Raw genomic sequence first — 12,796 nt, 5'->3', positions numbered from 1 at the left:
ATTAAAACCAAAAGGATAGCAAAGGACCAACATTGGTCCTCTGCAAGATGAGAGTGGTAACCTATAAGTGAAACCAAAATAAATGGGGGAGATTTTGAATAGATTTTTGTTTTACATTTGTATTTAATTGGAAGACGGACACATAGACTATAGATGTGAGGCAAAGCAGCAGTGAGGTCATGGACCCTACACAGATTACAGAGGAAGACGTATTTGCTATCTTGAGGCAAGTTAGGATGGATAAATCCCCAGGGCCTAACAAGGTATTCCCCTGGACCCTGTGGGAGGCTAGAGCAGAAATTGTAGGGACCCTAGGAGAGATATTTAAAACATCTTTAGGTACTGATGAGGTTCCAGAGAATTGGAGGATAGTTAATGTTGTTCCACAGTTTAAGAAAGTGCTGTAAGAATACACCACAAAATTATAGGCTGGTGAGCCCAATATCAGTAATGGGGATGTTATTGGAAGGTGGTCTAAAGGTCCGGATATATAAGTATTTAGATAGATAGGGATTGATTAGGGATAGTCAACGTGGCTTTGTACATGGTAGGTCATGTCTAACCAGTTTTATAGTTTTTCAAGGAAAAAGCCAGTAAAGTTGATTAAGGCAAGGCAGTGGATGTTGTCCACATGGACTTTAGTGAGGCCTTTGACAAAGTGCTTCATGGGAAGTTGGCCAAAAAGGCTCAGTCACTTGGCATTCATGATAAGGTAGTAAATGGTTGCTTCACTGACTGGAGGCCAATGACTAGTAGTGTGCCACAGGGATTAGTGTTGGATCTATTGTTTGTTATCTACATCAATGACCTGTATAATAATGTGGTAAACTGGATCAGCAATTTTGCCCATGACACCATGATTAGGGGGTGTAGTAGACAGCAAGGAAGACTATCAAAGCATGCAGTGGGATCTGGACGAGCTGCCAAATGGAATTTAATGCAGACAAGTGTGAGTTGTTGCACCTTGGGAGCATCAGCCTGGGTAAGTCTCACATGATGAGCAAAAGAGCCCTGAAGAGTGTAGTAGAACAGAGGAATCTGGGAATACAGATTCCTTAATCCCTGCAAATAGCATCACATCTAAATAGAGTCTTAAAGAAAGCTTTTGGAAAATTGGCCTTCATTAATCAATGTATTGAGTATAGTAATTGAGATATTATGTTGAAATTGTATAAGATACTGGTGAGGTTTAATTTGGAGTATTGTGTGCAGTTTTGGTCACCTACCTAGAGGAAAGATGCAAATAAGATTGAAAGAGTGCAAAGAAAATTTACGACAATGCTGCCAGGACTTGAGGACCTGAGTTATCGGAGAAGGTTAAATAGGTTAAAACTTTATTCCCTAGAACATAGAAGATTGAGGGGAGATTTGATAGAGATACAGAAAAATTATGAGTAGTATTGGTAGTGTAAATACAAGCAGGCTTTTTCCAGTGAGGTTAGGTGAGACTAGAGGTAATTGGTTAAGGGTGAAAGGTGAAATTTTTAAGGGGAACACAAGGGGAAGCTTCACTGAGAGGGTGGTGAGAATGTGGAATGAGCTATCAGCACAAGTAGTGGATGCAGGTTCGATTTCAACATTTGGATAGGTATGTGGATGGGAGAGGTATGGAGGGTTATGGTCCAGGTGCAGGTCGATCGGACTAAGCAGATCAATGGACTAGCATGGCCTAGATGAGCCGAAGGCCCTGGTTCTATGCTGTAGTGTTCTATGACTCTGTGACTCTAAGTGGCTGCTCCGATTATCCAATAACTCAATTAACCAATTCAAGTCAAGTCACTTTTATTGTCATTTCAACTATAACTGCTGGTACAGTACATAGTAAAAATGAGACAACGTTTTTCAGGACCATGGTGTTACATGACACAGTACAAAAAACTAGACTGAACTACATAAAAATAAACACAAAGAAAGCTACACTAGACTACAGACCTACACAGGACTGCATAAAGTGCACAAAAACAGTGCAGGCATTACAATAAATAATAAAGAGAAGAGGACAATAGGGCAAGGAGTCAGTACAGGCTCTGGGTATTGAGGAGTCTGATAGCTTGGGGGAAGAAACTGTTACATAGTCTGGTTGTGAGAGCCCGAATGCTTCGGAGGCTTCTCCCAGACAGCAGAAGGAAGAAGAAATTGTATGAGGGGTGCATGGGGTCCTTCATAATGCTGTTTCCTTTGCGGATGCAGCGTGTAGTGTAAATGTCCGTGATGACGGGAAGAGAGACCCTGATGATCTTCTCAGCTGACCTCACTATCTGCTGCAGGGTCTTGCGATCCGAGATTATGCAATTTCCGAACCAGGCAGTGATACAGCTGCTCAGGATGCTCTCAGTACAACCCCTGTAGAATGTGATGAGGATGGGGGGTGGGAGATGGACTTTCCTCAGCCTTCGCAGAAAGTAGAGACGCTGCTGGGCTTTCTTTGCTATGGAGCTGGTGTTGAGGGACCAGGTGAGATTCTCCGTCAGGTGAACACCAAGAAATTTGATGCTCTTTACGATCTCTACCGAGGAGCCGTAGATGTTCAGCAGGGAGTGGTCGCTCCGTGCCCTCCTGAAGTCAACAACCATCTCTTTTGTTTTGTTCACATTCAGAGACAGGTTGTTTGCTCTGCACCAGTCCGTTAGGCGCTGCGCCTCCTCTCTGTAAGCTGACTCGTCATTCTTGCTGATGAGATCCACCACGGTCGTGTCATCAGTGAACTTGATGATATAGTTCGAGCTGTGTGTTGCAGCACAGTCGTGGGTCAGCAGAGTGAACAGCAGTGGACTGAGCCCGCAACTCTGGGGAACCCCCGTGCTCAGTGTGATGGTGTTGGAGACACTGCTCCCGATCCGGACCTACTGAGGTCTCCCAGTCAGGAAGTCTAGGATCCAGTTACAGAGGGAGGTGTTCAGGCCCAGTAAGCTCAACTTTTTAATCAGTTTCTGAGGGATGATTGTGTTGAATGCTGAACTGAAGTCTATGAACAGCATCCAAACATATGTGTCTTTTTTTGTCCAAGTGGATTAGGGCCAGGTGGAGGGTGGTGGCAATGGCATCCATCCATGTTAAAAGCTGAGCATGTGACTGAATCAGTGTCATATTTCACTTAGTTTTTCAACATTTCAAATTTTGAACCCTCCAACATACGAATTAGATTGCACATCATTGTAGTCTTGAGAACAAAGTACATTTTAGTTATTTTAGGACTTTTAAAAAAAATTTATAGGATCATTTTTAAACCTATTTGATTTACTAATGGACTTGGAAGTGGAAGAGTGCTATTTTGGCAAAACTGGCTTATACACACTCCAGAACCAAAGCAATATGTTAACTCCTAGCTATCTTTTATAAATTCTCATCTATGAGATTACTGGGTATAATAGGATCAAATACTCTGTTTGAGGATTGGAGTTTATTCAATTACCCACTTTTACTCCTCTCAGTAAATGTATGATGTCATTGGAAACTAAGTTCCAGGTGTGATATTTAGAACCACTAATAAGAGTTGCTCAAGGCATCTCAATACTACATTGTAAAAGTTGTGTTTTTTAACACGTGTTATTGGCTATTCGTCAGAAACACAACCAACCTAGTTTCCCATGTGAACTGTTAAGATCTTTTCCAACTGCTCAGTAATTCATGCTTTTATTCGCCAATCCTGAAAGTGTATAATTTTTATTAAACTCTAGAAAATATCTATCTAATAAATTTTGTTGTTTCCACTTTCTACTCCTATATTACTCCCTGATTAAAGATTTATGTAGGCCTGCTGACATTTATTTAGCCTTTAAATGGTGCCATTCAATGTTTGTTTGAATATATGTGATACATCATCTTCTCAGATGCTTTAATCTATCTAATCTATCTTGTCTACTGTATAAGATTGAGTATTTAAAATTTCTACATTAAACTTGCATTTAACTTTGGAAAATTTATTTATCAGAATTTTGAGATGAACAATCAGTTCTGGTCAATGGGGCTGACTATATTTGCATATTGTGTTCCACTTTAAGGTCATTTCCCCACTGTGTCTGAAATCAAGTGCAACCCAACACGTCTGGAGGAAAACAAAATGGCTACTTTCACGGTTTCACTGACCAATTATGTACCGCTGGAAATTGAAGTGAAGTGGTTCAAAGGAGAACAACCCTTCACAGGACCTGTGAATAATAGTCAACCTCAGATTAATGCAAGTGGTCTTTTTTCTTCAACAACCAGCATAGAATTTGCTCCAGAACGATCTGATCGGAATTTGGAAGTCAGATGTGCGATATTTCACTCAGAGACAAACAAAAGAATAGAACAAAAGTTTCATTTAACATTTTGAGGTAAATGCGATTTTGTTCCACTTGTTGCCTCTAAGGATCAAGACCAACTTCTAAAATAGCTCCCCAAACAACAGCACATCAGTTGCATATACAGGCCATTTGGGACAAAGATGCCTCAAGGTCCTTCATAAGTGTGTTACCAAATAAAATTTTATCCAAAGCCCATTGCAAGGACAGATAACCATAAATTGAGTTAAAGCGATAGGTTTTAAGAGACATTTTGAAAAATGAAGAAGTTACAGAAATATAAAAACTGAATTCCAGACTTAGAAGCAGTTGATAGTCAATGTAGATTTTGAATATTAATAGTATTATTATTGAAAGATGATCAAGAGTTCAGAGTGGAGGAACAGAACTGAAGGTGGTAGTGCTATATAATAGGAAGTTAATTTAGAGGATATAATTATTAAACATGAGAATGGCTATTTGGAAATTTGTTTGATCGCCGAGCTTGACAAGATGTTTGCAGACGTTTCGACTCCAGTCAAGAAGCCATCATCAATGCGCAGTTTAGGGTGTTGTCTCCTCAGAATGCCGGCTTATTTACTGCTCAGGGGTCCGAATGGATATTGATTAGATGTCATGATCTGGTTGCCTGGTTCAAAACCCTGTGAACAGTTTAGCAGTGGAAGATTCTGCTTGGCTAGCTTCAAGGGAGGTCCATTGGAGGTATTTGCCTCACTGTCCAGATACCGAGATTACTGGCAATTCATTTCTCCATAAGGGTTTGTATACTAGATCTTGACTCAAGCAAGAACAAGAAAAAAATTAGAATTTCTTGAATCGTGGTTCTCTACAGAAGGATCTATCAACAGCTCCATTCTTTAATAAAGGAGAGAGGCAGCAGAAAGGAAATTATAGACCATTAGCCTGACCTCAGTGGCTGGGAAGATGCTGGAGTTAGTTGCTCAAGATGACGTTATGGGGTACTTGGTGACACAGGACATGATAGGACAAAGTCAGCATGGTTTTCATAAGGGAAAATCCTGCTTGATGAACCTGTTGGAATTCTTTGAGGAGATAACAAGTAGGATGGATAAATGGGATGCTGTGGTTGTTGTATATTTAGATTTTCAGAAGGCCTTCAGCAAAGTGCCACACGTAAGGCTGCTTACAAATTAAGAGCCCATGGTATTACAAGAAAGTTGCTAGCATGGTTAGAGTATTGGCCGGAGGCAGCAATTGGGAATAAAAGGATCCTTTTTTGGTTGAGTGCCAGTGACTAGTGGTGTTCTGCAGGGGTCGGTGTTGGGACCATTTCTTTTTATGTTGTAATCAATGATTTAGATGATGGAATAGATGGCTTTGTTGCCACATTTGCAGATGATACTAAGATTGGTGGAAGGGTTTGAAGAAACAGGAAGGCTGAAGAAGGACATAGACAGATTAGGAGAATGGGCAAGAAAGTGGCAAATAAAGTACAATGTTGGAAAATGCATGGTTATGTACCTTAATAGAAGAAATAAATGTGCAGACTATTTTCTAAATACAGAGAAAATCTAAAAATCTGAGATGCAAAGGGACTTGGGAGTCCTTGTGCAGAACACCCTAAAGGTTAACTTACAGGTTAAGTCAGTGGTGAGGAAGGCAAATGCAGTGTTAGCATTCATTTCATGAGGTCTAGAATACAAGAGCAGGGATCTGATGCTTAGGCTTTATAAGGCACTGCTGAGGCCTCACCTTCAGTATTGTGAACAGTTTTGGGCTCCTCATCGAAGAAAAGATGTGCTGGCATTGGAGAAGGTTCAGAGGATGTTCACGAGGATGATTTCAGAAATGATAGGGTCATCATAAGAGGAGTGTTTGATGGATCTGGTCCTGTACTCACTGGAATTTAGAAGGATGAGAGGTGATCTCATTGAAACTTTTCACATGTTGAAAGGCCTAGACAGAGTAGATAAGGAAGACGATGTTTCCCATGGTGGGGTAGTCTTGGACAAGGGGGCACAGCCTCAGGATAAAGGGGTGCCCATTTAAAACAGATATGGAGATTTTTTTAGCAAAAGGGTGGTGAATTTGTGGAATTTGTTACCACAGGCAGCTGTGGAGGCCATGTTGTTTGGTGTATTTAAGATGGTGATTGATGGGTTTTTGATTGGCCACGGAATCAAAGGTTACGGGGAGATGGCCAGGGAGTGGGGCTGAGGAGGGGAAAAGAAAGGATCAGCAATGATTGAATGGTGGAGCAGACTCAATGGGCCAAATGGCCTAATTCTGCTCCTATGTTGTATGGTCTAACAACGACATCAACAATGAATGAATTGCCAGTAATCTCGAGATCTGGACAGCGAAGCAAACACTTCCAACGGACCTCCCTTGAAGCTAGCCAGCCAATCAGAATCTTCCATTGCTAAACCGTTCACTGTGTTTTGAACCAGTCAACCAGATCATGGCGTCTAATCAATATCCATTTGGACCCCCAGATGAGTATATAAGGCGGCATTCTGAGGAGACAACACCCTCAACTGTGCACTGATGATGGCCTCTTGATCGGAGCCAAAGCATTTGCAAACATTTTGCCAAGCTCAGAGATCAACCAAACATCCAGATAGCCAACCGGAACTATCAATATTCCACAATATTTTAAATGAGAATGGCTCTACAATGGGCAAGTGTGGCAGTGCGGGATAGACAAGAGTAAGGGCAAGGATGGCAGAGTTTTCAAAGATATGAATGTTATAAGAGCAACCATCTAGGAATATGTTAAAATAGTCAATTCAAGTATAATGGTAACAATGATATGCTAAGTAGTTCAATAAAGAGCAGATTGGGGTGGGTGTGGTTGTAGGGAAAGGCATATATAAGTCTCTGATGATTGTCTTCCTCCTCTTGTGTAAGAATGTACCCTGCTGATTCTATACCAGTGTGATTCAAGTTAAAGATAACCACTTAGTTAATACAACACAGACTAGGTGCCAAGCAATCCCTGAAGAATGCAACCTGGACACACAGCAATTCTGCCCAACAGTCTGTTTTCATTAAGTTTAAATTAAAGTCAATTGTAAGCATTTTCTCAACATGAACCAAGGATTTAAATATTGGTTGAAAGTACAAGTACAATCCAATTATTTGCAATTGTATATGTTCCTCTGACATTAAATTTGACCTTTGAACCTTTGAAATATAGCACAACTTTCCTGCATGCCAATGAATGAGTATATGGCCAATATTACAAAGGCAAGGCTGCCTGGTGACTGTATTTGGCAGCTGAATAACCAATGATATTTAGTATTTAGGTGGTCATGAAAAAAGAGGTGGGCTGGTATTTGCAGAGGATGAAATTGGCAGTAGTGAGGATGAATATGGTTTCAAAATTAAGATGAAGATCCTGTCTGGTGGAGCTTAAAAGCTTTGAGAAGCAGAAACCATAGCTTTCCAAATGGTTAAGGCAATTTAAAGTGTAGCATCAAACAGAAAAAAAGGGTAACAGTAAGTACAGACATGTGTCTGCTTGGGTGAAAGAGGGCGGGGTGTAAGATGGAAGACAAAAGTACAATTAGACTAGTAAATTGGGAGTCTGATCATGAGCCAGCTCCTGGCGAACATCCACCTATTACACCCATACAGCACTGAATGTTTCATCCTTCTTGTTTTGGGCAGCTAGGACAACTTGGGATATAATAGATTATCAGTTGGTCCTTTTTAATATAATTGAAGTAGAACAGATAGCAGCAACTTTGCCAAAGCTGGAGGTGGGGTTGGACCCTATCAAGCTTGAATCCTAACGTCCTGAGTCCTAATGTTTTCATCTGGCTGGCTGTTTGCTGTCACTATTACCTATGGCCCCTTATTTCACACATACTGTTCTAACTGCAAGAAAACTTACCAGATTTTGATTGTGAATGTAATGATAACACCAAAAGCTTAGAGATAAGAAAAGTAACCTTTTGTTTTGATGCATGGCAAGCAGACAAGGAATGTTGGGAGAAACCCAGATAACAAGTGTATGATGTGAAAATCTTATTGTGTTTTGATGAAGGGATATTAAATGGAAAAGTTAATTCTGTTTCTCTCTCTACAGGTGCTGTCAGATCTATTGACTATTTGCAGAGACTTTATCTAATAATATGTAAATGGAAGCAATTAATCTTTTTAGGATGATTAAATAAGCCTTGAGATAAAAAGTGGATATTCACAATGGGAGTGTGAAACTTCAGAACAGTCATGAAAACCCCACTGCTAATATCTGCTGCAACACCCACAAAATACTGGAGGAACTCAGGCATGGAAAAGAGTAAACAGTCTATGTTTCAGGCTGAAACTCTTCATCAGGACTGGAAATGAAGAGGAGAAATGTGTGCTGCTCTGGATTTCCAGTATCTACAGATTTTCTCATGTTTGTGATATTAATATCTGCTGTCCTTGCTCAGCTTGGCTAGTGGCTATCTCTCAAGATCCTCAGCAATGTAGTTGATTCTGTTGGAAGAATTCTCTAAAGCAGTAGTTAGCTTGATTGTTTAGCTTATTCAAAATACGTCAGAATTGTTGAATGTTAAAGATAGTTCCGACTTTTGAACACTTAGTACAGACCCCAAAGTAAAGACTAGTCTACAAAGAGAAGAAAAAAGTTGAAAATATCATAGAAAACTCCCTATTTTTGTAAAGTTGGAAAAGATTAAACTATTGGAGGGGTATAAATCAAAGGAGAGGGGTAGCTAAGAAAGCCATTATACAGGTCCATAATTTATTGAAAGTGGCATCACAGGTTACTAGGTCTGTAAAGAAAGCTTTTGGCACATTGGCCTTCATAAATCAAAGTACCGAGTACAGCTGATGGGATGTTATGTTGAAGTAGTTGAGGCCAAATTTGGAGTACTGTGTGCAGTTGTAAATAAGGTTGAATGAGTACAGAGAAAATTTACAAGGACATTGCTTGATCTGGAAGACCTGAGTTATATGGAAAGATTAGTTTATGTTTTATATCTTGAGATTTAGAAAATTGAGAGGAGATTTGATTGAGCTATACCAAATTATGAGGCATATAGATAGGGTAAATGCAAGCAGGCTTTTTTTCTACTGATGTTGAGTAGGACTTCAACTGGAGGTCATGGGTTGGGAGTGAAAGGTGAAAAGTTTAAGGGGACTATTGGGGCAACTCCTTCACCCAGAGGGTGGTGAGAGTGTGGAATAAGTTGCTAGTACAAGTGGTGCATGTGAGGTTGATTTCAACGTTTAAGAGTAGTTTGGATAGTTACATGGATGGAAGGGGTATGGAAGGATATTGTCCCGGTGCAGGTCGATGGCAGTAGGTAGATTAGATGGTTCAGCGTGGACTAGATGGGCCAAAGGGCCTGCTTCTGTGCTGTACTTTTCTATGACTCTGTTTACACTACAACATAACAGAAGAAGCTGTTTTTTTTTAAAATTACAGGTTCCAGAGTTGAAAGAAATTGTCTAAAGAGAGATTTAAAAAAATATTTAGCAAACAGTGGGTAGGTTCAAGTCACTTCTGATAATGACCTGTAAATGTTCTAGATCAGTACAGCTAATCATGTCTTACAACTAATGTGTTGGCTGTATACACTGGTCCTTCAGAAGCACTGCAAAAGGATGGAAATGACACTCAAAAAAATAAAGACTGAGGCAAAAGAATAAACAAACTGCTGGATGAATCTAGTCAGTTGAGCAGCATCTGATGAGGGAAAGGAATTGTTGATATTTACTATCAAACACTCCATCAGGACTGAGAGAGGAAATAGCCAGTGTAAATAAAAACAAGAAGAGGGCGAGTGATTGGTTGACTGGGGAGAGGGGAGTTGAAAGATGACAGGCAGATTGAGCCAGGTAAAGAAAGGGGAAGGTGGAGTGGACAGACATGATTGATGGAGGCAGAAAGCTAAGAGGGGATGGGGAGAGTGAAGGTATATACAGTTGCTGGAGGACGATATGTAGAAACACAAAGTCTACCAGTGCTGGAATCTGATAAGGAAGGAGGATGATGATGGGAGTTATTACGGGACAGGTGAAAGGCAGAAGGAACTGGGATTCGAGGTGCGGGAGTGCAGAAATTGTGCATTTGGGCCTGATCCAATATTTAAGAAAGGAGAGGAAGTGAATCTGGTGGATATTGTGGACAGCTGCTATAACAATGACATGGTTCCTGAGAAGATAAAAGAGGAAAGACATTGCATCCATCACTCTTTTGAAATCCTGGGCCTGAGCAAAAACAGAATAGTTAAATTGTTAGGGTTCCTGAAATGAACCCTAAGGAGAAGGCTGGGGAAAAACCATGAACCTGAAATCTCTGAAAACTGTAATGTTCAAAGCCTTAAAGCAACTACTAAAATTCACTTGGGAAATCTAGATTTTCATTTGTTTGCAGCCAGAAATCAAGTTTGACTCTTTTAGGAGCAGTGCTCATCATTCATAATAATTCCAATGTAAGGCAAGCTAGTGTCCTGTCAGACATAAGAATGTAGGCACTATGATTAAGAGCTAAAGCAACTGACATAAAATGTTGGAAGAACTCAGAAGGTCAGACAGTGTCCAAGGAAATGAACAGTCAAAGTTTCGGGCCAAGACCCTTCTTCAGGACTGATGCATTTGGTGCTGAAGGATGAAGAATATTTTGAAAAAGATTGCTGTTTCGTGAATTATATGAAGAGCTGAGGATGACAGGGATTGGATGTTGTATCATCAGGACAGCAAAATGTGAAGTTATATACCTTTGATTATTTAACTTAATTAAGTATTGCATGATCTTTGTATTATTTGAAATCTTTGCTACATATTTGGATGTTTTTGAAGTTTTAACTTGGTTCACATCAAACAATCATATGGGACGATGTCCACCCACAACCTATTGGTTGCAATATTTCTCTGATGCAGTGCATTAGCTCTCTTGGCAGTATCTAGAAGAGAGTACAGAACAAAATCAAAAATCTGCCTTGCCTTTGTCTGTAAAACAAGAGCCTTCCCTTTGTGTGTAACACAACCCATGTAAGTACTGAGAGGAAGAATAGTGCTAATTCAAAGTACTCCAGAATCTCAATGGCTGAACCTGAGCTTTTCAGATCTATGACTAATTGTTAAATCTGTCATTGAGAGAATTTATTGGGAAATACTAATATTTCTTTTTTGATGAACTGTAAATGTTTACCCCTTTTGGATTCTACATGAGTGACTGCATCAGTCTTTAATCAGATGACTGGACTAAATATAATAGGACTATAATGGGGTGGCCAACCTTTTACATTTCTTGCGTCAGTTATTTCACGCACGAGTTCAGATGTGCCATACGATTCTTGTACCCCCATTCAATTCTTTTAAAAATGTTTATAGACATACTTAGCATTTTTACATGATATGTTGATTTAATATAAAAACAAGGTAACCTTAATGAAACTTCTGAGTCTGTTTTGATTTTGCCAAGCTTTTAATGTTTGGAGTTAAATTAGTTACTGAGAGCAGCAGAGAATTCTTCAAATTTGAAACAGTCAATCATGACCTCGTTTTGTTTTTAATCAATTTCATGGCTGAAAATGCTTGATCACATCAGTACATTGTTCTGAAACGACAGATATAACTCTGGGCAAATTTTCTTAGTTTTGGAAAATATTCACAGGGTAATGATTGCCAGAAATTAGTCATGTCAGAAACATTTGGGACTGAGGGAAGCTCATCAAATTTCATGTTCAATAATGCATTTGTTTTCAAGTCAACAGGTTCCATTTGTATGTTACTAGGCATCTTCATGATTTTTTGTTCATTAAGTGAAAATGGGTTTATAAATGCAAGTATGCAGTCCTGTTTAGCAAAATCACGAAAATGTCTTTCAAATGACTAGCAATAACCTGATTTTTTCAATATGTTTTGTAAAATTGCCATACCTTGAGCACATTCACTCTGCTCTTTCAAGTATGGAAACTGGCTCAAATCCTCATTTTCTAACTGAGAGGTGAACAGCTTTAACTTCATCTTGAATGCATTGATATAATTTACTAAGCTAGGAAACAATTTGTTAGTACCCTGGAATTTTAAATTTAGGTCATTGAGATGGCTGGTAACATCAACTAAAAATGCAAAATCAAATAGCCAATCGTTATCACATAAAAGCGCTCTCTCCTCAGGCAGCTCATTCATCTCTTCTAGAAAATCATGAACAGTATTTTTCAGTTTCCAAAATCTACTCAGAACCTGCCCTCTAGAAAGCCAGCATACCTCACAATGAAGGACGAGATCGCCATATTCCAAATCTAACATTTCACAATATTCTCCGAATTCTCGTCTGTTTAATCCTCTTGCTCTAATTTTATACACGCATTTCACAACCAGTAACATAACGTGCTGCAAATTTAAAGTTTTCTACACAGTGACTTTTGGTGTATAATGCAGTGATATTTTAGTAGAGGACGACCTCAAAAAGTTTTCAAGCAAAGTTGTGGTCCCAGCGGCTTTACCTATCATTGACAGCGCTCCGTCAGTACAAACACCGATGAGTTTACTAGAATCTAGCTGTAGATTTTCTAGCCATGGTTTTA

The 12,796-nt window shown here is 39.6% G+C and overlaps 1 protein-coding gene across 1 annotated transcript in view; it reads left to right on the top strand.

Annotated features, from left to right (window-relative positions):
• Window positions 1–11,660, top strand: part of LOC140729571 (uncharacterized) — a 50,427-nt gene extending 38,767 nt beyond the window's left edge. Inside the window, exons 10-11 of the mRNA XM_073049480.1 lie at window positions 4,002–4,316; window positions 8,338–11,660. Of these exons, the coding sequence (XP_072905581.1) occupies window positions 4,002–4,315 (314 nt within the window). The 3' untranslated portion in view covers window position 4,316; window positions 8,338–11,660. The remainder of the gene's footprint in view (window positions 1–4,001; window positions 4,317–8,337) is intronic.
• Window positions 11,661–12,796: the final 1,136 nt, after the last annotated feature.

This window comes from Hemitrygon akajei, chromosome 6 (genome assembly GCF_048418815.1).
Source record: "Hemitrygon akajei chromosome 6, sHemAka1.3, whole genome shotgun sequence".
Lineage (NCBI taxonomy): Eukaryota > Metazoa > Chordata > Chondrichthyes > Myliobatiformes > Dasyatidae > Hemitrygon > Hemitrygon akajei.
This window is presented reverse-complemented; position numbering and strand designations above follow the sequence as displayed.